Consider the following 26509-nt stretch of genomic DNA (forward strand, 5'->3'; position numbering starts at 1 on the left):
TCGCTTGAGCTCCCCATTATTCTGGCATAATAAATTCAATTGTTATGTTACCCTCCAAGAATGTTCGTTACCCCTTAACATACAAAGGTTATTTCACAACGTAGCTTACCTATTAATTAAGGGAGGTCCTGTAACCCCATCATTTTTGCCAATTTAATTGGATGAATATAAGTCAGATTAGTCATATGGGATTACAGGGCTCATGAAACAACATTATATTGATAAGCAGACAATTTTCTTAACCTCAACACATTTTATTTTCATTTAAATGGCAGAGTGATATCTTTAATACAAAATCATTTAAACAAATATGACTGCATCATTTTATGAAGAAATTAATCATTTTTTAAAATCTTTTATTAAAAAGCATTTCTAAATTGAAAAGCATTTCTAAAAATTAACACTGTATATAATATATGAAAACAATATATGTGATGTGACCAATCAAGCGAAAAGTCAGGATAAGCAGAAAGGAGGCGTTCCCCTACCCCTATAGCTAGCTAGCTTCTTTTTTATTTTTTCTGATTTTAGTCAAAAATTTTTTGGCAGAGTAAATATATGTTCTTAGACTAAAAATGATGTTGAACACAGAAAAATAAAAAAAATGAACTCCAACAGTTATGACAGGATCACCAAAAACGACACTCATATAGGGTCTCGGGAGGACCTCCTTGGTTGTTAACGGTTAATCCTAGGTCATTTCATAACAAATTCTAGGTCATAACTAAGAATTTGTCTCTACAGGAAGCAGGTTGCGTGCTACTGAATTATATAACTGGAGGCATGAAAATTGCATGATCTTATCCCTGTATTTCCATGGAAAGAGAGTATATAATATCGACACTCTTGACTCGCAGCAGAGCTGTGACCACAAAGCTGTAGACTTGATACAACTCTCTACTGGCTGAACTATCTTTGGTTTAATGATGTGTTGTTGACATGAAATTATTCACTAACGTGAAATAATTTATGTTGATCCATGTTTTAATGCAATTATTCATTAAAAACTTATGTGTTTGACGGTATTGTTCAATTAGAAAGTTTTAACACATCAATAAATTCAATATGGAATTATTTACACTAAACAATAAGAAGTCTTTATAGCCCACTTATTACTCCTGACAGATTAGCTAATTCATTTGCTCAAGTTTTGAGATATATTTCTCGTGCACCATTCTTCAGTTGCTGTTACTTTACGCAATGTCTTTGGTTCATTTATGCCTGAGTTAACTATTGAGTTTTACAAGCTACGCTTAGGAGCGTTAAGACCAAGAAAATTTCATAAATTGCTTTGAAATTATAATTGCTGTAAGGTTCTGATTTTTAGATCAGTTAATATAAATAATTTTACCGACCATAATTTCGTTAATTTCTTTTTGAGTACGTCATTTATTTGCGCCACTGCCATAAGGACGAAAGCCAACATCTTATGCCTTACTCATTGATGTTTTTATCTTCATTACAATATATCATATAAAACATTATAGCATATAAGCATTAAATATAGCATGCAATAAAGCATTTCCTATCGCTAATCAATATAGTGCAGTAATCTGCGTGACCGCGCTGTCATCCTACTAAAAAATATCGTTCACTTCTATACGGGCCGGCTATACCCGACGGTATGTTGTCTCCGATAGGCTCGCCGGTTTAAAGCCTGTTTCTGAACCGGCAATGCAATCACCCTGCCATGCCGGCACTCACCCTACGACTTTCTCCACATCATCGCATGGCTCTTGGGTCTGTGGGAGCCGTCCTTGGTGCTTGCATGGGCTTGCTTTAGATACCCTAGCTCGTCTGGTCGTTGATCAACCTCAACTTGTTTATGAGGGCCAGGTAATATTTGGCAGCTGCTGCTGAGCTTAATAATTTGGCTGTGTGTAGACTGCGGTGAGACTGTGCCAGGAACAAGTTCTTCTTGCCTGTTCCTTGACTTATTACTGGCCTCACGCTCATGACTTATTGCTCTTTTTGATGCATGGCTTCTCATTGCCTTCGAAATTTGCGTGTTTCGCGCTTTGTTTCTCTTTTATCGCTGTTTACTATGTTGTTCTATCAATAATATCTTATTTTAATTCATGCGTGTACATTGTCGTTACTCACTCAGGCCATAATTATTATTGACCTCAGGATTTGATGTGTTGTACCTGACATTTCCTTTAGAATATATCTGCCAATTACTGAACTTTGATTTATCTATAGTCTCCTTACTATGGCCTGACTTAGGCCTTGGAAACGTAACGATGTCATCGACATTGCAATCTCTTCTCTCCCTTTGCTCGCGGAAATCCTCTAGGCCATGTTGGTTGCGGCACAAACCTTCATGCTAATGCAAGACAATTCCATGGTGAAGTTTATATTTTTCGAGTTGCCAATAACATGTGATTATTAATTCACAAACACATGAACGAATGTGACTCTTGATCGATGGCTCTGCGTTAGCTTATGTTAAGTTGAACTGCAATAAAAAGTGCATGAGTATAGAACTCTGCAGTTTTCAACGCAAGCTTCTTTGCATGTACGTCTTTTCTATAGCATTTTGCGCGTTAATTAAATTAAATATTCAATAATTTAGTTTGATAAAAATTCTAGTAATTTTCATAGGTCTACCTTACTTCTTAATAACTATATATTCATTAATTCGGAGGTGAATAAATAAATACCCTGCTACCTCTTCGTAAAAGGGTTATTTTAGTAGTAATACTCGTATTACTAATAGTACTTGTAAAAAGCTAATGAAGTGAGAATAATGTCAGAATATTTATTTCTTCCGTATATACTTTTTCTCCATTCGGATATGAAAGCTACTGCGTCACTGTCGGTATAATGTGAATTTTGACGTGACTAGTTTAACGGCTCCCCATTTTTGCTCATCATTCACTAGATTGTCAGTAAATATGGCATCACGCCACTCATCATCAGCCTACAAATTTCAGCCATAATATAGTTTGATAATCAGAGTTTTCTGGAAGAAATTTTTACGCCAATACTTCCGCAGAAATTTACTAAAAAATTTTGGACAAGTAGCGGAAACGTTTATTCCCGGATCTTCACATGGCGTGTTGTTTGGTTCCTGCCGTTAGCTCAAATTCTACATATACGTTGATTCAATTCAGCAATTATAATTGCGAAAAAGTTTCGTGCTGCCATTTTTTCCTCAGAACATTTTGCTTGGTTTTTCTGGCACGGTATAAAGTCTGCCCCTATCATCTGTACTAATTTTTTTAAACTATGTAAACTATGTAATAAAGCATTTTCTATTGCTATTATTAATCGCCAGACATGTATAGAAGTCTACATAAGTTATGAAATCTCGTGCTCCACGCCAGCCTCGTACGTTGACAGCGCCCGTCAGCCCTATAAATCAAATCAATGCAGTCACCTCAATGTTGATCGATACATATTCAACAAATAATATATCTAATTTTACAACATCACGAGTGTCTGCTTGAAAAACGTGCTATTGCTTGCAGCCAAAACCAAACCATAACTGAAGCGCTGAAGTTCTTGCTGTCTGCATGGTCGAGCTCTCAAAGCCAGTTTTTGCAAGGATGGCTCGCAAGAAGTGGCTTTGGAACGTTTTTTTTTTATAAAAATAGCCTCTGCTAACCTTTGCGTTTTTAGGTTACCTGTTGGAGTGATATTACGCCTACTCAATGAAAACCACAGCTCAACTAACTCGTGTCACTTTAGTTGCATTGCGTTTGGCATTCACTATGATGTTTTGCGTTAAAGCATAGTTTCAAAATTATCGAATTATACAAATTCTACAAGCTTTTGCAACACAGAGACGAGCTTTAAATTTCAATAGCAATGCATCTAACGCCTACTTATGTTTAGACGTATGAGATTTGTCGATGTGTTCGCAAACTTGTATGGAAATAACTGTACATATAAAGTACTAGTTAGTTATTACATCCACGATAATTTATACGTTGCAATAACTTGTGATCTACGTTTGCTTACATTTTTAGAGATTTGGTAATAAATACTATACAGTTTCAGCCTAAATACTATGCAGTTTCAGTGTTGAAAATTAGGTAGCAACTTAATTTGGTGAGAAAATTTTACGCGACTGGAGGCGGATCTTGGCCATGTTTTCGGAAGCGACTCATGCTTCGCTGTGAAAGCTTCTTTTCTGTGAGAATTAAATCTGTGAAGGACTGAGCACGTTAGAACTTATTCCTGGCGAATAAAGTTTTTTGTACGATTTTTCAAAACATGATCACTATGTTTCGAATGGATATCGAAAAAATGCCTTAATTAATGAGAATCAGAGTTAGATAAATTTCATGCATTTTAAGGTTTCTTAATTGCCCTCATAAAATATTGGTCTTGAAGGACCGTTACATGCGTTTGCAATAAGTACTAATGCAAATCAGTAAAGCCACCAGCTTGATCATCAGCGAACTAATATTGAAAATAATTATCGAAATGTCGAAGTGTGTAATAGGTATTTTGACACTTGCGGCTCAAAATGGCAATTAATGGGCTCTAGTTTTTCTTCACTTATTATTGTATCATATTCGATTTCATGTCTTCCGCTTGATTTTTCAATGCATATTCCTATATATAGTGATGGACGGTTCATGAACATCCTTCCGGTGCAAGGAATCTGGCCCGCAAAAAGTGATTGCGTGCGAGAATTTAAGCTCACATGCAGCGGCAGCCTCTTGCGCACGTGTCTCTCGAATCTTAGAAGCAATTATTTAGTTTAATTTAGCACGTACAGAAGTTTACAGTTTAATTTAGCACGTACAGAAGTTTACAGTTTAATTTAGCACGTACAGAAACAAGTGGGTAATCTGAGACGATTTTAAGCGCATTTTATCATTTATGGAAAAAATGCACTAATGTGCTCACCATGTCCGTCTGTCTGTCTGTCTGTCTGTCCGTCTGTCTGTCCGTGACTTCACGTTTTCGTCGACGAGAAAATGCGCTCTCTGTCACTCACTGCAGTGAGTACTGAGTTATTTTTTCATCTTTCTCAGTGATGCGAACAAAGGAAGAGAGGTGTACATTTATATTTGCACTGTACTTTTATGATTTGGTTTTTTATGTCAGTTTTCTTTTTCTTGACTTAACACAATATGTCGCACAAGCAGCGCCAGATTATGTGCTCGCATGATTCATTACAGGATAATGATAGTCTTGTTGCATTAATTTCATATTGGATTGTTTCAAATTATTTCTTAGCGTCATATTTTAAATTCATCTGTGCAGCGATGTGTTAGCTGTGTAGCATAAGATTAATTTTCTCTTTTTAGATAGCTAAAGCTGCGCAGTCATCTAAATATCGATAAATTATTGAGCTCGTTAAGAATTTATCATCGAATTTAATTCCCAATTAGTGCTTGTTAGCAATGATAAGAAAGGTATGGTGCTGAGAAATATTCAATAGCATAATTCTTCTTTTATCGAAAATTCAATACCTTGGGGTTAAATCGAAATTCTTTCCATTTTATTAAGGAAGAATAACAGTAATTATATCTTAGTCACTGGGAAATCAACTTAACTGACAAGTTACAGCAGTGAAAGGGCAGTAGATTTTACTTATTCCAAACATGAGCTTTCTGCAGATGAAATCCATGTCAAACACGTAACAAAATGAAAGAAATAACCAAATAGAGAAAAATTTGTGTTATTTTAAATGAATAGCTTTCGAATGAAATGTTTTTTCAGCTTAATTCCGTTTATCAAATATTTTAAAGTGAAGCAATCGGTCAGTCATGCGCACATTGAATTATGATAAAAATATGTATTGCCTATACAGCGGGATATTGTCATCAACCTTCAGTTAGCCATGCTAACCATGTACATGTCACAACTCCAACTTTAGTATGCATATGGAAAAATCTATTATAACGACTTTTATTTCTAAAAGTTGTGCAAATCTGAGCAAGATATTTAAATTCGGTGTTCCAGAAATTTCAATTTGAATTGAATATTCATTCTAAGTCGCCAATACGTTAACTGAGGCAAGTGCGTATCACTGATACCACAGCTGATCAGTTAACACGTATATTTTATTTGCTGCTATGAAGATGACCGCTTTGTGAGATGCCTTGCTTTTGACAAGCTTAATGTTATTTGTAACGATTTGAAGGTTTCTAAGATACAAAAGCTGAGATTCCATAATTGTCTTCAATTATCAACTACATACAGTTTATTACTGCTGTTAAATATACACTATATTCTCAATAAATATAATTAATGGACCTGTTTTTTTAAAGCCCCTGAAAATAGATTCTGTGTGACTATGTGTTTGGAAAAATTGTCCAGTTTTGGGTGCTACGCTCCTAGCGGCTAAACTGAAATCGTTCAAGGGCTCCTGCTACTTGATTTAAAATTTTAAATTATATTTGAGTGGCACATTTTCACCCCGGCATCTCCTCTCACCGACGCTGCACACTTACTCGCAGCGCCGTACACGATCGCAGCGCCACTGTGGCGAGACACAGCAACGGTCTGATGCGCAATTTAGGATTGCATTTGAACCACGTATTAGGTCGTCGGTCATTCGGTACGGCGGCCATAAATCTTCCTCAGCTCTCCACGGCGCATTTGAACCTGTGATTTGGCCAAAATTATCTTTTTGTGCTGCAACAGTCGTGCGATAACTCCAGGATTCTCAGTGCGCTTCATTTTCACTTAAATTACTGATAAAAGGTTCGAAATTCATATTTCTCTTGTCTCTTTGTGGACACGTGAATTGATTTCAGAAACGAACGTCTTTCTTATGCATTTTTCTCAGTGAAACTCACAATGGGGTGTCAGTCGATTGAGTTCTTTCTTTGTTCCGTTTAATGCATTAATTATCCCAGGGCAAATTTTGTCGTTGCATTTGAAAACTTTCATTGAATATTGCTCCGGATTTTAGAACAGCATTCGATGCTTTATTGTTGTTAATTTTATTTTCTTAAGTGCCGCAATGACAAAGCATTCTAGTTACTATATTCAGCAACGAAGTATATCTTCGATTTAATATAATTCCCCTTGCAAGCAGGTTTATTTAAAATTGTACAATTTAAAAATAGGTACACAAATAAAGTCGTAGTAAAATAGCCGAGACATATGTTTCACAGTCTTGACTTTGTGATCGGAAACATAATCAATAAATGTAAAGGACTCCTTAATTTTCGTATGCTCAATCAAAGGGATCATGTAATTCCGGCTGCGTATGCTTATCGAATGGCCCAGAACGCTTATCACTGCTCCTGCGTGCACTTACGCTCGCACATCTGCTAAAAAAATATATTCTGCTGAAGCTCATTAGTTTTTATAATCATGTGTGACTGCCTCCTACTAATGCTGAGTCTTTTATACTCGTTACTGCGTCAAAGATTTTACCTGGATAGCAACTACTGACCAATATCTGGATCAATTTGGAATTAAATTTCGCCTCATTATTTCGTGTATTAGTGAACAATTATTAACTATGCCTACAACTGTGACCGATTTTTGCAAGCCTTATAATTTGAGCCTCATATTTGGGGTTGCTAAAGACAAATATCGCCTCTCGACTGCCTGACTGAAGAGTCAAATGGTAAAAACAAATTTCAATTTGGCCTATTAAATGAATCTTTAAAAATTTACTTATGTGTTCATTATTTCATCACTTCCAAATAACTCGAGGGAAGCTGACTCGACCGGACATAATTCATATATCGAATATATATAGAGAGAATTTTTTAATGATATTATTTTAAATCCTGCGTTTTGAATTTAAACTTCCAAGAAATTCAAATGTTGGCTAATTTAGTTCAAAACTTGTATTCTGTCCGAAAAAAACAGGGTGTTATATGTCCGAGAGTAGTTTGTGCATTCAAATTCTCATGAGTTTACCAGCAGACCCAGTTAGCTATGAGTCTACGGTGTCACTGAGAGCTTGCCACTGTACTGTGTACTATACATGTACTGTGTAATGTACTTAGGCTTTGGGAAGTGTGTTATGTGGACAAAATGACCCATTATTTTTGTTAGTGTGAGAACTATTCTGTTATATCTGATCTCAGATTGTTGTACTCTGAGATCAGATCAGTCAAGGTCTCACGGATGGTTGTGATGTATATTAACCCAATTTTAAAACTTTTTGAGATTGCTTTTTTGCTTACTAAATTTCTTGGATTTTCATGGGGTTTGGACATTTTCCTTCCTTATTTCTCTTTAATAATCACATACAGTAGCTTACTAAACAACTGATTATGCCTGTCACCAATATCAAGCAAACGTCGGCGTTCATGCACCAAAGTCTAAGTCTAAATTGTTAATGGCATCAAATTTTTGCTTCGCTTTTTAATGCACTCGTGGGAGGGAAGGCAAGCTCTTCACATTTTTAGCTATGAGCATTGCATCCTAAATTAATATCATTGACTACCATAAAAATTTTGATAGCAATGAAAATGTCGAGCAAATTTGCCATAATTTAATTAGAAATTACTCGGAGCCCATTACTGTTAACTGTTCAAAACTTCGTATACAATTATAAACAGATAGTACAAAATTACTGAAGGAGATCAGATCTTAAAAACCGGATGGTACTTTGCTGCCAAAACATTGGCAAATAATAATAGTGGTTCAGCTTGGTACTTTCTTTGCTCTCAATTTTTCAAAGTAATATAGATGGAGTGTTGTTCTGATGTATTAGGCTATTAGGCTATTATAATTATTATTATTTATATATCATGAAAAATTTTCCAGTGCTGATTTAAACGATTAATTTTAAGAGTGTAACTTATGTCTCCCTTGCTTAGAGCATCGTTATCATATTCCGCGTAACAGTGCTTGCATCATATATGAAATGCAGAACTTTTCCAACCTTGTGGAATTAATCCAGCCTTGTGGAATAAATTTGTTTCAATTCCAATATACCAATTATTAAAAAAATTATGTGGCAGGTCATTTCATTATATATTTTTAAATTGCAGCTCATCTTCTTGCAAAGCTTTTAAAACTCTCATACTGAGTTGTATTCATCATATCCATCGTATACAAACAATTAATATTTGAGAATCTAATAGACTTCCCATAGAATAAAATACAATAGAATAGAAGTGTCGGCATTGAAGAAATAGGCCCATGGCCTGTTGCCGACTCTTGAACTTTTCGTGACTTGATTCACAAGGGATCCGGCCTTTGGAACCCGATCTTTCCATAGCTGACGATTGATTGAGATAGCTGCTGGACTTATTGCCTGGTACGTAATTTGCTAGGCATTTTAAGACTGAACATATGCTCCTGCATAGCTTCGTCTAGTCTGTTTTTGAAGATGTTCATACTCGGAGCGTCAACGATGCTATCAGGGAGGCTGTTCCACATGTCGGTGACTGGAAGCGAGAAGAAATGTTGTCGCATGGATGTGTTCCAACGCTGTTTTTTTAGTTTATAGCCGTGGCCCCTGGTGTTGGTTCTTGTTTCAAATTCGACCCATGGCACAGCATGAGTCGTCGAGGGACCATCGCTATAAGTAACGCCTCCACAATATAGCGAGAACTGCGCATTTCGCTAATTTACGAGGGATTTCTCATGCATTATTCTAACACTTCAGTCAAATGTCCTGGGCGTCGATTGAGCCGTTGTTGCTGCCTCGCATTGTAGCTCCTTCTCCACCTCCTGTAACCCTCAAAATCGAGGTAGGGAGGCCTCTTCCCCAGCTTTTATCGTCCCGTGCAGTGAATCACGTGGAAACGTTCAGTCGTCCACGACTTGAACGCGGACCCGAAATCCATTACGCAGCTTCCAACAATTGTCGCTTATGAAACCTGAATTTCCTGCCACTGAAATGCAAAAGTTGCATAATTGAATACCGTGCCCCAACACTTCAGTAATATTTCTTCTGAGTAGAAAATCTTCCAGCACCGGGAATATAAACTGATGTCCATTGGTTTAATTTCTTTTTGTCTCCAGTAGCTCACTATTTGGCTTTCATTCATTTTTTAGATGAAAGGGAGTGCATGTGCCCACCCTCGAAGAAGCGCTCAAGGAAATTTATGGTTACTATGCAGCTGGTTAGAGATCTTTTACGGGCAGTTGTCAAGGGCAAAAAATTTTATATCTAGCTTGGCGCGCATACGTCGAATTAGATCAACATCAAAGAGGTATTTCTTGGTATTAAATTATTTATTGTAAATCTAAACAAAATTGGGAAAGTGCAAATTTACATCAAACGCTCAGTACCACATTTCCATATATGAAATCCTGAGCAAGTTGCGCGTGCTTTTAAACTTTGAAAGAATTGACATATAACACTTTGATATCATCTGTGTGACATACCGGCATTCCGTTAACTTATTCTCCAATAAACTGCTGATGATGATGCCGGTCGATGCTTGGTTGTGTTGACAATGATGGTTCAGTGACCTGGGGCCTGTTAATGGATTATTATTTTTTTTGCTGCGTACCAAACGCGTACTGGTACGAAGAGCAAGGCTGATAGGGGAGCCGTATAGCGCCTTCAATGAATGATAAGGTCTTTGTTATATGCGATATTTTCTACGCGTCGTATGTGCACAGGCATAAGGTTAAGATTTAAGAAACAGATTTTGAGGATTAGTTGAACGTTGTGCGTCATATTAGATTTGTAGGTACACGATGATGAACTTGATACAATTCCTCTAGATTCACGTAACTCAATTAAGATATTGATTAAATCACATGCACATCTTACGGGATTGTTTCGACATCATCAATGTTTGGCGCGCAACTCATAGGACTTAAGATTTGACGAAGGACACTGACGAAGATAAATCTTAGTCAGTGTGTGACGCACAGCTTTTATTATTGTGTTAGAATCGTCATTTCGTGATTGAATTCTGTGAGTGAATCACAATCTTACCATTGAAAGTGAATTTTATTATATTGAATCAATACTGATTTTAAATGACATCGTCAGTTCATGATAAGGTTGGTTTGTAGATTTATTAAGAGGTTAAATAGTAATATCGAATATAAACGCCAATTTCGCTGATGTAATTTTACTCTCCATTTAATTGCACAAAACGCACTGAAAACGTAAAAAAATTTACATTAAAATAAAGTATTTATTTGTGGATTTTTCTGTTAAAATCTCTTCAATATACATGCTAGCAAGTTATCTTGATACTCGGTGGACCGTCGTCAGATTTGTTTTAGCGAGACAGGATGGTATCTCCAAGGAATAATAAATGTTAGAACAAATATATATTTCTTATTGAATGCCTGAAATAGGGCATTTTCTCGATGTTTCAGCAGATATTTTTGAATCGAGCAAGGAGCCCCAGCTGGATTAATATTGAATAAATGAACCTCCGTTCCCAGAATTAAACACCCCGGAGGGGGAACTGTCTTTGAAATTATGTCTTAACTCGTCTTAGAGTGAGTAATATACAGTCTCAAGAATTTTGTCCAAAGTCGTCTTGTAGTTGGTGGTTTAGTCTTTTAAATCGAATCAGAATTTGTGTGATATGCGGTCTCTGGAATAGCAAACTAATTCGTCATTGTTGCAGGTGTGGTCTAAGGAATTACATCAAAATTCCGCTCTGTGGAAAGTACGGTTGCTGAAGTTGTTTCGGAATTCGTCATTGTAGGAGGAATAGGTCAAATGAATTGTGTCCCAATTAGTTATAGTGGTAGGTACGAAGTACGAACCCTGCAATCGTAGTGGATTTCCTCTTTGCGGGAAGTAGGGTTCGTGAAATCGTTTCCAATTCGTCTCTGTGTCTCTGAAATTTTATACGCACTAATACGTCATTGTCGTAGGTGCAATCTCAAGAGTTGTGCCGAATTTTCTCCTGTGTGGAAGGATCCGGCTTGCGCAACTTTATCAAACATTATTATTTTACAAATTATATAATTATTATTACCTGTGAGATTAATTGTTCAAATTCTGTTGTTGTACCACTCGGTCATGGGATTATATTGATTTTGTCATCGGTTAAATGAGTTTGAATTCCTAGAATTCTGAAAATATATCCACTCAATATTTTTCAGAGAAATTTAGTCTCTTTAGTATGCCAGGTAAATTGATTGTTATTTTAACTTATCGCGTGTCAGGATATCAACAGTGTGTAAATTTAAATGCAATGTAGCATCCCAGTTCAATAATTTCATCATGAGTCTTGAACCAAGCTGCTCCAATATATGTCACACTTGTCATTTCTAATGATATGGCTGGTAATAGTGCGAACATCATTTTTATATGGCACCCAACCTGCAATCTTTCCAGTACACTGATAATCACAGTGATAATTTTATAAGATTAGAATATTCGTTCATCTACAACGATATAGCTTATGCCAAAAATCAATGATCTTGCAATTTTACTACACTCGTTATAATTAGTTGAGGTACTTTCTAAATCTATCGTAGACGAGATATGAGACAGCTGATTAATAAATTTGCACCCACCAGATGTGCAATTGGGTTTCATTTCCTTGACCTGATTCGTGATCTGATAATTTATTAATCCATTTAAAAGTACAATCGGCATTCAAGTACAATCCATGTTATTTAATTGGCTCATTCATCTAGAAGCTCATTACTTTCATTGACCAACAGGTTTCTCACCTATTGATTTATTGAATACTTATAGGCAAAATGTTGGTTGAGCTAAAAATTTATCGTAATTTTCATAAGCATCAATACCACAAATTACCAAGCAGTGTCTATAATAATTACATAAAATACTTCGTCTTACCAGTGATTTGGAGAATTAATGACTTCTTTACTCACTGCGAATTCAAGCGACGGTACGTGTGGATGATCCGAACCATCGTGGATGATTGATCAGCACATTTTTCATCGTATTCAATTGCAGTATAAGATAAGATGTTTTCTTTTGACGCTTTCTTTCACCCAGAAAAACTACCCTGACCATCAAAATAATATTCGACGTCTGCTTCTCGGCTGGATGCCGCGCCCTAAGTAAACATGACTTATAGAGGGCGATGCATCTTTTTGTCTTGGTTTTCGAAGGGATCACATTCGCCTCTCAGTCTGCGGGACGGACAACAACAAGACAACAACGCCTCTTTACCGATGCTTGATGTGACCGGCCGGTCGTTCTCCAAGAAATCTAGTCGTACTTCTAAATTGGTTCCATTAACGTATCCTATTGTTAATGTATTATATCCTAATGACGTATTGTATCATATTGACGACTTGTATTCATGAATCTTATTTCTAGAACTCTAAACTTTGATTTCGATCACTAATTATTTTGTTCGATTTATGATAAATGATAATGTATGCATTTGTAGCGTGTGTCACAGTCTGTACAGGTAGAGGGGCTACTCATGATCAGTACTCATCTAACTATTGGCAGTAATAGTTTGTAAACGCTGCTTCATTTTTCATGAGATTAATACTGAGGTTTTACAAAGTTTAAAGCTGATCTTAATCTATGTGTGTATGTAAAACAATACAACAATATATCGCGTGAGAATAAGATCGTGCTTTGGAATATCGAATTTACCTTTTGTCTCCATAATATTTCCAAAACACCTCCATTGACCATCGAATTCACCGCTAATCTCATAATATAATATAATATAATCTCAGTACGAGAATAAAAACTGATAATTACTGTTACTCAGTGCTATATGTAGTTTTCAATTCTCATATATATCATCGTATAAATCACGAAGCATTCAATGCAGAGTGCAATTTTGTTGATTGCATGAGAATCGCTTTCCATTTCATAAATTAATTTTCCGCAAATCGTGGGTAATTGAGACCCAGTAAGTAAATTGTGCTGAATTGTCGCTTGAAATTAAAGTGAAAGTTGTCAGTGCGTTTGAGCGATGAGTTCCTAAACGCTTGAAGAACCTTAAAGCCTAAAAATCTTCAAACTTCTAGGATAAAATATTATGGTCAGCTGAGACTAAAATTGAGTTGTTTGGTCGGAACTGTGTCAGTCGTGTTTGGAGACAGAATAATTCTGCGTTTCACCCGAAGAATACCTCACAACAGTGAAGTTTGGAGGTGGCAGCATAATGCTTTGGGGTTGTTTCTCTTCTGCAGGCCCTGGGGAATTGGAAATCATAAAAGGAAGGATGCATGAACTTCGAAATGTATCTGGACATTCATGAGAGATGTCTCGTGAAGTTTGACGAAAAATTGAGCCTTCCTCGAGGTTGGATATTCCAACATGACAATGACCCAAAGCACACGGCTTGGGCAATTCTTGCATGGTTTCAGGAGAGGGACATTGAGTTATTGTAAGCAAATAACCTAACCTAGCTCAATCCAAATGAAAATCTGTGGCGGGATTTGAAATTGAGGGTACAGGAGAGAGATCCAAGAAATCTTATCTAATTGAATGTAATATGCAGAGAGGGGGGCTAAAATTCCTACTAGCATACAGTATGTGTTAATCTTGTGAAGAAGTGTTCTAATCGGTTTGAAGAAGTTTTGGCTGCTAAAAGTCACATGACAAGGTTTTGAGTAAATTTGTTTCCTATTGGATTCTTTTCGAACATTTACAATCACCAAGTCAACATTTAATGATATTGTTGTTTTACTATGATATTTGTATTTCCCATGTAAATTTACTTGAGAATCGTGTTCGATTATTTTATTTCGTTGAATAAGCTTTAATTAAACAAAGTTTTTCCTGTGTCGGATACTTTTTTCACCCTCTGTACTTCTTTCCCACCTGTAAAATGCAGCTGTATTGAAGCAGAAGTTTACTTAATGCAGATGAGTGCGTCTGATATAATTTCTTGAAATGAAAATTTTTCTTTCCGTATATTCTCTACACTTTACGAAGAAGCTAAATTCAGCTTTCATCTTGCTGGCTATTTTTAACAGCTAAAATGGACACAAGAGTCCTTGCTTATTGCTGGTGGCCGCATGATGTTCGAGAACAACTGGCTGCGCGTTTTTCTCTCAATATGCCAGACACTAGTGAATACAGGCTGTACAGTCAGCCCAGATGACTGCCAGACTTTAGTACGTACAGTCAGGCATGCCTATTGCTGCGCGCTCAGTAAACAGTACTGTTCTCCACTGCATATGCATATCGCTGCCGCCAGCCATAGCCTGATCTTAGCGTGGGTCTTCAACACTTGGCTCAAGTTGCTCGCCGAGCGCCATGGTTGTATTGTGTTGTGACTCTCTCTCCTCTTCTCTCGTGCCTGCCGCTCAGAAGTGACCGCTTGTTTTCTCAACAGTTTTATAACAAAACTAAAACAATTGATTTAAATTATGATTTTTGAAGTAAGAGAGCACATACTATTGAATGCTTTGTAATAATCATAATGTAATGTAATATCTCGAATGACAATCCTTGATTTATCAGTTCCTGCCTCAATTTTGTTACCAAGTCTACCTAAGACTAATTTACCACCAAAACCCAAAAAGATTCTGCTAAAATTTTATGTTACAAATTTCTTGAAAAGCTTGCGGGTAATATTTTTTGTTTATATTGTAACGACTACATTTATCGTTATCTATTTAATCAGTCCCATAACTCATACCATGCACGATTCCTAATCCTGAATTTTACTACATTAAAAATTCAAAACAAAATTATTGTGGTACGTTGATTTCTTCCATTATTTAAATTGAGAAGGCATTCTGACTTTGCAATAAAAAAGTGCGTAACATCAACCGAAATCTTTATTACTTAAAACGCTCTGCAATGGTTCTTCATTTGTGTTTTTCTTCATTTACATTAAAAACGTGGTTTTTTTAAAAAGTTTTTTTAAGTATTTTATTTTCTACTTTTTAGTCCACAAGAAAATCGATTAAGACTTGATTAAGTATGACTTGACGCACGTATCGATGATACGCAGCGTCAGCGCCTGCTCGTCTATAACGTGAGCGCCCGCACGGCATACTATATGTATATACTATATATATACTTTACTCAATTAAACCAATTTAGGTCTCTAATTGCTAGTTTTTATGATTGTATCTGAAATTGTTAGGCTAAAATAGCCTGCATGCCGAATTTCAGATCTCTAGAACAATCAGAAGTGGGCTAATTTTCGTTGTCAATGTTAACAACAAACAAACAAACAAATAAACAAACAAACAAACAAACAAACGCGAAGCTAAGCTAAGAAAAACGTGTTAAAAAGTGCGTAACATCAACCGAAATCTTTATTACCTAAAACGCTCTGCAATGGTTCTTCATTTGTGTTTTTCTTCACTTACATCTGCCGCATGATTTTCATCGTATGTTTCGACGTAGAGAGTGGATGCGTTGTGCTTTCGTGTTCCTGGAAAATAAAGTGTTTGATGTTGGATTCAACGTCACATTTTTCCGAGTATTGCAAATTTTTATCCCTTAATAATTTCTTCGCTTCGAATTTGTTCGTTTATTCTATATGACTTATGGTAGTGTTTTAGAGTATTCTAATTAGGAGAAATTTTTTACTTAATTATACTTCACAGTAAAATCTCTCGTGCATATGTAGAGCACTTGAAAACCCGGGAGATAGAGTAATTGAAACAAAGTTCATGCTTATTATTATATATTTTTTCATAAATGCTTTGTCCTTGGCATGGTGCGTGTTTACTGTTTGTTTTATAAAAGTTAATTATAGCCGTCTGACAACACTGTTCCGAAAAACATTTCAAGTTCATCGTGAGCTAGAGATGCAAAAATTACTTTTACTTGCAACTCATCTTGAATAATTATTATTTCAATCTTGTATCATAGCTACTGCTCTTCTGTTGCATAGCTACTGAACGCCTGAGGTGTTATGGTATATAGTGTAGTAATATGGTATTTCCTGATGTCAGAGGCTTTGTTTATGAGCCTCCCAGCACAAAACTGGCGCCACTTGCCTGCAGGTCTCAGGTGTTGGGTTCAGTTCAACGTAGACGAATACCTTACACTCTTCTCTGACACTCGCGTGAGGGTGGATGACTGGATGATGTCTCGTGTTAGCGACGTGGTATTTGCGGTTCCTCGTTTTATTTTCTATTTTCCTGTGAATACCTCGTCTCTACGAGATGTTAACGCTTCATTTTTTTGTTGCCGTGGTCATTTAAAGAGCCTCCCGTCCCATGCGGGAAGGATGATTTTCGGGCGATGAAAATTTGCACTGAATGAGACTTTTTCACTGACTTATAATATTAAATTGCAAGCTACATTTCAGTATTTTAGATATTTCTTAACTGGTCTATATTTTGTGCTGCTCTGAATTCTTCAACAACATCCAAACGGAATATCAGAGGCTCTGGAGATCCCTAAGTAGCTTTCATTAATGCATTTTATATAAATCTTATGGAGCACTTAGTCTGTGTTATCAATTATTTTAGCGCTTCAAGAGGCTACTACACACCCAAACAAAATTTATGACTGGAACACCCATGTTTTTAAGATCGTTATCGGCGGACGCCATAGGTGGAGCAACTATGATTTATACAGTGAATGATTTATACAGTGAATATACAGTGCTTATGATTTATACAGTGAATTAAGGGTGGCGTGCACCACCTATCCCACACCTATAACATGCCTGCATGTGGTCACGTTTGCGCTCAAACTTTGCTTCCACCAATAACTGGCACCGGCGGCGCACCGATGAGCCACCGATGGCCATCTTTATAATGAAATCGATAAAAACTCTTCTGTTAGTTTTAAATCAGATGCATTTTCATTTACTGATATTGCTTCATACAATCACCATTCTGAGGACTACGAATGCAAATCCACAGTGGCAGTACAAGTAACAATGTCAGACATGTAGCAGGAACTAATTACAACAGTACCAGAAATATACTTCGAGGTTAATCGACTTAAAGCAAAATCCCTGCCTGCAGGATTTACTGGAGAGATTTACTGGAGGTTTTGATATTAATTAACTGTGTGCAAGAAATATTGTAAATAATTGAACATACTGAACTGAAGTTTAATTAACCTACTTTCGCTAAGTTTTTCAGACTGTTATCTGAAATCTTCAATGAAAGATATATGTTGTAATGGACAAATCAAGCTGATATTATTTTGCCTCACGGATCACTTTTTAGAAGTCGTTCAAATCCTCATGTCACTCTCTGGCAGCACGTCGAGCTTTCCTGCGTGTCTAGAGGGCCAGTGACGTCGGTAAAATCATCAGAAGCAACATCAGGCAACTCTACCGTTCAATGAAATCCAATATGATCTTCATTAGGAATAACTTAGAATGGTCTGATAACTCTAATTTTTCTGAAGTTGCGTTATATTACGTAACACTTTGTCTCATATACTGTAGTAATTGCAGCCATGTTCAGCTACCACAATCCTAAATCTTATTCATAACATGTTCAAAAGATTAATTTGATTATTCATTTCAGACATAATTGAGTGAACTACTTTCCTGTATCTTGAGATGCCTTATTTTCTGTAAATTTCAAACCCCTGTGATCTGTAAATTGATGTCAGAATTAACTCATTTACTGTGAACAAATTTATACGAGTCTCAATCGTGCCATACGCGTGAGCCTATTAAGCATCTTCGAATTTACCTCATGAAATTTATATCATAAATATTAAATAGCACAGATGACGGTTACCGTCTCATAATAATAATACATATACTGCTTCAATTGTGCTTTTCTTCTACTCAAGTTCCCGGGGAGTTTTATGTTTGTCACCAATGCATTTTGGTGCGTGATGGACGACTCTAACTACAACTACTACGACTGATGGACGACTCTATGCTCATCATATATGAATGGTAGCGATTTAAAAATATCAGGCTATAATTTTTGGCATCTGTTCAATAAATTAAACATGAAATGCGTTTATTCGTGTTTGCCAGACAACTCGTTTTATTTTCCTTGACATGTGGTGCGTTTATTGATCTTCCTTATTCTCCCTTTCGTATTTTCGCATGCTCTCTCTAATTAAATAAAGTAATGTTCCATTTGATACAATTTGGTAGAATGATAAAAACCACAATTTTATAGTCACTGCGGAACGATTTTTCAAGACCTTCCACTGATAAAAGTCGAATTCTAATGTAGAATTTGGCTACAGTTTTGAAGAACAGATATATTAGGATTCATAGATTTGAAGAATTATACTATACTGCGCCTCGATGTGCAAGAATAGTTCTTTCGGTATCCATGACAATGTTTAATCGTCTGGACTTGATGACATTTTGCTAAGAATAAATATTTAAATATGTTGAAGAATCATACCTGATGTCCCTTGTTCAGAACGTCTGCGTGCCGAGACAGCGAAGCGGGGGAAATAATGGGAGCGTATCTCAGCGACCTCTGGGACTCAGCAGCCTCTGGGGAGCAACCTACCACGAAACGAAAGCAACACTGCCCCTTCTGCAATAATCATGGCATCAATAGGTGCGTGCTAGCGTAATCAGGAGATGCTGCGACATTTAGTGATTGATTGCGATATCATGTGGGCGCTTGCTTCTTGCAAAATTAGAATAGTTGATAGGCTGAGAATCCTGCCTAGATATTTTGAATACGCATGAAACAATGACTACAAACAGGAATTTTTGATTATTCTGACATGTACTTATCACTAAAATTTTACTTAATACTTTTTGGCGGTTTTGTAATATGTTTTATAGTATTCCATGTTTCTCAATAACCTCTCTATGTATACGTCATTGTTATGATTTGATGGCATTTTAATTAAATTAAAAAGGCATTTTAATTTTGCAATAAAAAAGTGCGTAACACTAACCGGAATCTTTATTACTTAAAACGCTCTGCAATGGTTCTTCATTTGTGTTTTTCTTCGCTTATTTCGTTTTCAAATTTATAACGAAATACTGAAACTAAATTTAATTCACTTTAATTTGTCTACCTATTTCTTTATAGTAATCACGGCTTCATGAAGGTTTGTAGAAGTATTTTGCAAAGTGATTTTCAGTCGCAGGGTGGTTTTAAATTATGGTATCCGAATAACTTTGTCGACCAGTACTTGTTTTCAAATTTATACCCTGTGTTATTTCTATCTACGCTTTTATTGATTTTACGTCCGACTATATTTGAGCCTGGATGCAAAAGAACCAGATTCTAACAAACAATTGCATGAGCTTATTACAAGTCTGATAAAGATAGTTAATTTAGACTTCCGTAGTTGTAGCTAAAATTTGAACCAATTTTTTGAGCCAGTTTATAAAATGACGGTATTGCCACTATTCAGTCAAGCCTTTTTAGTTGTGTCTAAGTGTACAATTTTGAATAATATAATAATTTAACGTAAAGTAATTAACTATTAACGTATTCAGGGTGAAGAAGGGGCACGTATGCGAGTACAAAGACTGCCCCTGCATGCTGTGCCAGCTCACGGCGAAGGCGCAGGTGACTTTTCGCCTCCAACAGGCGCGGTGGCGCCACCAGGAGCTTGAGATGGCCAAGAATAAGCTCACCAGCAGGCAGGTATGACTGGTCCTGGTGAATTGATGTATATGTTATTTAAAAAAATAATTAAATTCGAAAATTCAAAATTATGGCGCCACCAGGAGCGAGAGATGGCCAAGATAAGCTCACCAGCAGACAGGTCCTGGTGAATTGATGTAGTACAAGTTATTTCAATACAAAATAATTAAATTCGAAAATTCAAAATATCTGTGGGCTGGAGCAGAAGAAACAATGTAAAAATATATTAAACAATCTAACGGAATAACAATATTTCGCCAGTGTAATGTAAGAAAGTCAGAGCGAGCTAGAATATCCGAAAAATATTTGTTATATTCACAGTGAACTAAGTTTGTTTATGCCTAGTCGAACAAAAATTTTGAAAAATTGCCCAGTTATCATCATTTCTATCAGGTTAAGTGATTGCAGTTTATCAATGTAACAATATGATTTTCAGTTGTGTGCAAAATGCCGTAACCACGAGAAGTTCTCCAAAAAACATGGCCTGAAATGCGAGTTCGCAGATTGCAACTGTGCATTATGTCTCCTGACCGACAAGTGTCGGCTTGTCATGAAGCTTCAGATGAGAGTGCGACGGGAGAAGGTGACCTCCGAGGTAAGATTTTGGCACTTTAATCTGAACGTGATAGCCTGTTCATTTTAATATGAACCTTTTCGTACACAAGGATTTGATTATTAATTAGTGTCGTGTCAGAATTGCAATGTACAGGGTGTACCAGAATTAATTGACCCTTTTAATTTGTTAATAAATAAAAAACTAAGAACGTTATGAAGTTGAAACTTGTTTTATTTAAAAGAAGAACATTTTTATGGTAATATTGTATCCTAGTTAAAATATTGTATCCTATTACAATATTTTATTATTGTATTAGTTAAAATATTTATTATGTATTAATAACATGTATTAGTTAAAATATTGTATGTAATATTGTATCCTAGTTAGTTATTGTATCCTAAAAACTAGGATACAATATTACCATAAAAATGTTCTTCTTTTAAAAAAAACAAGTTTCAACTTCATAACGTTCTTAGTTTTTTATTTATTAACAAATTAAAAGGGTCAGTTATTTCTGGTTCACCCTGTATTAATATGCACCGCAATCTAGAAAATCTAGTTAATACGCTTGATGGTGCGTGTACAGTGAACAGCGTTTTACTAAACTTATAGTGATAGTTCAATCCTTCATTTCCAAGGTCACAATCGAATAACAGTAATGCGGCTTTACTATTCAAGTTTCATTTGTGCCATTTTTATTTACATGTAACCTTGTATTTCTACAAGGTTATATGTATACACAGGTTATATGTACTGTATATTATATGTATATCACCTTGTACTTCTCTTATATTTCTCCAATCAAGTGCATTTATTCTACAAGTTAGCGATTATCTTTCTGAAGTGTATTATTTTCAGCCACAATCGCACACAATTGCTTAACTTCACCCCTTCCTTGCATTTCACAAGAGTCGTTTCGTCTACAGATCTCAAAGGAAACAGATGACGACGAAGACAGTAATGGCCACGGAGGATCTCAGAACGATGGAGGTGAGGTCATGGAAAGGGACATCTGCGACGAGAAGAGCATTGAACAATCTATTGCTGAGGCTAAAGGTACTTATACACGGGGCGATAGTTGAGTCGAGTACAGTTTTGCAGGCTGAGAGCCTGTACACGAGGAGAATGTTTTCAGTACAGTGCGCTAGCGCCTGTGCGACGTTGGGAGTTGTCGAGTAAAGGGCCTTCTAGACGCTCAATATTATTGCGCAATATGGTTTGCACAATATATTGACGGTAGCTCCTAGACGCTCAATATTACTATTATTGCGCAATATTACTGAGCATGTAGGGACCATATTGATGGGTTGCGCAATATATTGTGCAATTACGCCCCCAGACGTGCAACCGTACTGCGCAAACAGTGCCAGCCAGACTCACGTAGCCAACATATTGAGCGATAATGACTTGTGCTGCGTAATAATTGCTGTGTCAGCAAGTCGTAAAAAAGTAAGAGAGGCTCGCAAAAAGGTAGAAAACTGTCGAAACAGTGGTTTATCAACAGAGAGAAGTTCACCCACGAAAAGCAGTTTTTAATAAGTTATTTGTTCGTGTTTCAGGTACCATCTACAAACCATGAATGGAAACAAATTGCTCAAGACTTTAACGATCAATGGAATTTTTCTAATTGTTTGGGACTAACTATAAAAAAATTTTCAGCATTGTGATGATGGCAGTGGCCAATGCAAACTACGAGTTCCTGATTGTTGATGTTGGAGTGAATGGGCGAATATCAGACGGTGGTGTAATCAGTAACACGAAATTCGGGCGGCGCTGGCGGCTGACAATACATGGAAAATTCCAGAGCCTGCTCAACAGCCAAACAGCCAGAAAATTTTGCCCTTCGTTTTTTGGCAGAAAGTCGTGTAGTCGAAAATACATTCGGAATATTGGTAAGCCGATTCGGTGTTTTACAAAAGCCGATAGCACTTTCTCCAGAAAAGGCTGGAAAAGTAACCTTGGCATGTTGCTATTTGCATAATTTCTTGCGAAAACGCCAATCCCGAGCCTATGTCACAACGAATCTTATCTTGTGGACTGTGAGGACTTGCAGGCGGGAATAGTCACGAGTGGATCGTGGAGGGAAGTTGTCAATGAGATAACACCACTCCCGTCAAACATCACATCCAGAAACGCAACTAACAAAGCTAAATTAGTTAGAGATAACTATTCGAATTTCTTCAACAATGAAGGCCAGGTTTCATGGCATAGAGCTGGGAGACCCCGATATACCTCGATGAATTCCAGCATAAATTCTTCATCAGCTTTCTTAACATCTGCCATGATGTAAACCACGTTGCTAAAATGACGCGTAGATAAGCGTAGAACTGCTCCATACGACCACTGGGGACACACTGACAAAACATTACGCAATATAGCCCCTACACGGCACAATATCTTCCAGTTTGCGCAATATATTTACAAGATTCTGAAAATCACGCAATATATTGCGCAGCCCGTCAATATCGCCCCTAGACGGTCAATAATATTGTGCAAACCTAAATATTGCGCAATAATATTGTGCGTCTAGAGGCCGCTTAAGGTGTGTGCATGGTGGAGCAAGCGAGAGCTCCAAAGATGTGCGCGCTACAGTGTGCAAGAGAGAGCGCGACGCATCCATACTCAGTACGAAGGCCGAGCCGCTACTGAGCACACCAGTGAGCAGTGACGGGCAGTGAGTAGTGACTAGTCTGTCTATAAACAACTTGAGCTGCTCTGGGTGCAATGCCTCCGAAGACGTCAATCATCACAAATTTTAGTTGCGTCGACTAGTCGACGCAATTATTCGTCTCGTGTATATGCACCTTACAGGTGCTTATACACGATTCAGAAGCGATTAGCTGTTGCATTACACCCAGAGCAGCTCAAGTTGTTTCTAGACAATTTAGTCATTTTAGAGTGCCCACTGCCCCAGTAGCGGCTCGGCCCTCGTACTGAGCATAGCTGTGTCGCTTTATCTCTTGCCCACTGTAGCGCGCACAGCTTTGGAGCTCTCGCTTGCCTCCACCATGCCCACACCTTACACTCTCCTGTAAGGCAAGAGTAGGAGAGTAAGGCTACACTCTCCTCGTGTATAGGCATCGCCCCGTGTATAAGCACCTTATGGCCACTCTTGCCATAGAAGCTTTACACAAACATTTTTGACTGCCTTCTCTCGCAGGCGCCGTTCCACGCACGAATAAAAGCTCTGCAGTCAATTCTTAATTATTAGAACAACATATTAGGGTAAATACACGACACCGTGAAGAAAGCAGTTAATACATGACACAAATTAAGAAAGTTTCTACTGTCCTGTAATATTGTTGAGAATTATTAGTGTAAGGAGACAATGTTCAATATCATTCGACCTTAGATATTTCCTCATTGATAAAGAACGCAGTCGAACTGACAGAAGTGCTGATGCTTACTAAATCGATGCCGCCAAGCTTATTTTTTTATTGACGTAGCATTTTCTGCAGCAACGGCATTCCCTTGTTGCAATATCAAAATTTTTTATGAAATATCTCATCCAGCCAGCACGTATATGGTTTTTCCTTCGTCATAAGCACAAATGCTACGATTCGGAATGCCACACCAGCATTATCTGCTATTTAGTTCTGGTGATACATATAATTAACAAGCGATATTCCTTATGAGTTCTATGTCTTATTGAGGATAAATAGAATAACTCAATGATTTAACTGCAAGCGCTACTAGAAGAAGACGTTACAAGTTTTCCCTGCACGATCATCCTATTAGGATCCGACCTGTTAACTAGGTCTAAAGACATAATTGACTTCAGCACGAATATTGTTGCATTTACGCACGATGCACCAACGAGCGGTATAATGAAACATAGACGCACGCTGCAATGCAAGTGCCGTGCCGCCATACGAACGAGAGTAGAACAACAGAAAAAAGAAAGAACCATAAAGAAACGAGAGTAGAACAACAGAAAAAAGAAAGAGCCATAAAGAAACGAGAGTAGAACAACAGAAAAAGAAGGGAAGCTCAAGGCCAATCCCAGCTGCATCTCAGACGCTTAGAGTGCATACACAACGCAAGTTCGTTCTACCCGCAGATTCTCCTGTAGTATTAACAATTCAATGCTATGCAATTGCTAATGGTACTTACCGTTTTACCTTACGGAAAATTAAATAATAGCACATATATAGCTTCAATTCTCGTAACAAATGGCGATAGACGATGTCACGTATTATTCATGGATGCAACAGACTAAAATGCAAATTGAATGCTTTTAAATACAAATTCTGAATCCGATACCAACCTTCTAATTTTTTTGATCCGTTGAAATTTTACGCGTGAAAACGTGATCCATTTTTCTCTTGATGAATTTCCGCTAATGATGACCAATAGGTTTATTGATATATTTTATTGTTGTATAGTCACATATTTTCCGACTGGTACGCGCGAGTATTTTCTCCAAATATAATAATTTAATTTTTTGCTGACATGACGTCGCATTTTACTGCTGACGTCGCGTCGCCTTATAAGTCGAGACTATGTTTAGAGAAACAATAGACAAGATTGTAGTCTATCGTCGTTCTAATTTTGTTGTGAATTTTGTTCTCTATAACGTTTCATGTTGCAACGCAATCTCCGTAGCACTAGTTTGATTTATTATTTAAGGTGTTATTATTATGACAGAGTATGGTGCTGCGATTTATATAGTTGTATTTATTGATGTGGTATTTTTCAGAGACAACGGCAGCTAGGAGCCTTGGTACTTCTCAACCAAAATGGTATAGGCTGTGCGACAAGCTCTGCGGCAAGCTGTGCGGCAGCCACTGATCCATTACTTACAATCGTCTGGTCGTCGAGCAACTACAACCATTACAAATTGTAGAGGGATCGATGTTCGTCAAAATTGAAGATACACGCCAAAAATTCTGTCTAACGACAATGATAAACTTGATCACTGTAATTAATGGTGTGGTGAGTTAAATAATATTGTGTTAATTACTTAATCCATGGCAGGATAGATTGGTGCTATTATGTCGACCGAAATACGACTCAGTAAAATTATTCAAATGTCCCTCCAGGGCATCCACGAACTTTCGTTGGGGTTGAAACGCCAAGCTAAATTAACGAGTGTGCTCGAAAAATTTATTACTTTGAGTGACGTAATCGTGTCTAAAATTACCACAGACATTTGTCTCGTGTCAGTGAGCACTAATCTTAAGGGGAGAGTCTGGGGAAAAATCGATAAATTTGGCTTTTTTTCTTCGCTCATTTTGTAGCTGCAGAAAAGGCGCATTTAACGCAGCAAACCGCATGTACGTGCGTGTTTTAGTTTTTGCGAAAAGAAATTTCAAAAATATATAAATGAACATTTTTTATTAATATGTACAAAGATTTTTTTAATTTAATCGGTATTTATAGAACATTATTTTCGTTAATTGCAAAGTGTTCGCACTCCTTTGAAAGCTACAGACAAGACGCGTTCAACAAAGCTAATATCATGGATGCACATGCAATAATTTTATTATTCAAGTTAAACTGGACAAGAATAAGACGCGTGCTGGTACCCTAAATGCAAATAATTGGCAATGGGAAAGCTTGGGCTACAATATCAAGCAACTTTTGTGGCATATTCTTCTTTTTTTCAATAAATTTTACTTTTTT

The 26509-nt window shown here is 36.9% G+C and overlaps 1 protein-coding gene across 1 annotated transcript in view; it reads left to right on the plus strand.

Annotated features, from left to right (window-relative positions):
• The window catches only part of LOC108679779 (protein male abnormal 3-like), a 38721-nt gene extending 12484 nt beyond the window's left edge, over nt 1-26237 (plus strand). The window contains exons 2-6 of the mRNA XM_018168507.2: nt 19135-19278; nt 20178-20328; nt 20765-20923; nt 21811-21874; nt 25584-26237. Coding sequence (XP_018023996.1) covers nt 19172-19278; nt 20178-20328; nt 20765-20923; nt 21811-21874; nt 25584-25675 — 573 coding nt within the window. The 5' untranslated portion in view covers nt 19135-19171 and the 3' untranslated portion in view covers nt 25676-26237. The remainder of the gene's footprint in view (nt 1-19134; nt 19279-20177; nt 20329-20764; nt 20924-21810; nt 21875-25583) is intronic.
• Nucleotides 26238-26509: the final 272 nt, after the last annotated feature.

Source organism: Hyalella azteca, unplaced genomic scaffold (genome assembly GCF_000764305.2).
Source record: "Hyalella azteca isolate HAZT.00-mixed unplaced genomic scaffold, Hazt_2.0.2 contig2563, whole genome shotgun sequence".
Classification (NCBI taxonomy): Eukaryota; Metazoa; Arthropoda; class Malacostraca; order Amphipoda; family Hyalellidae; genus Hyalella; species Hyalella azteca.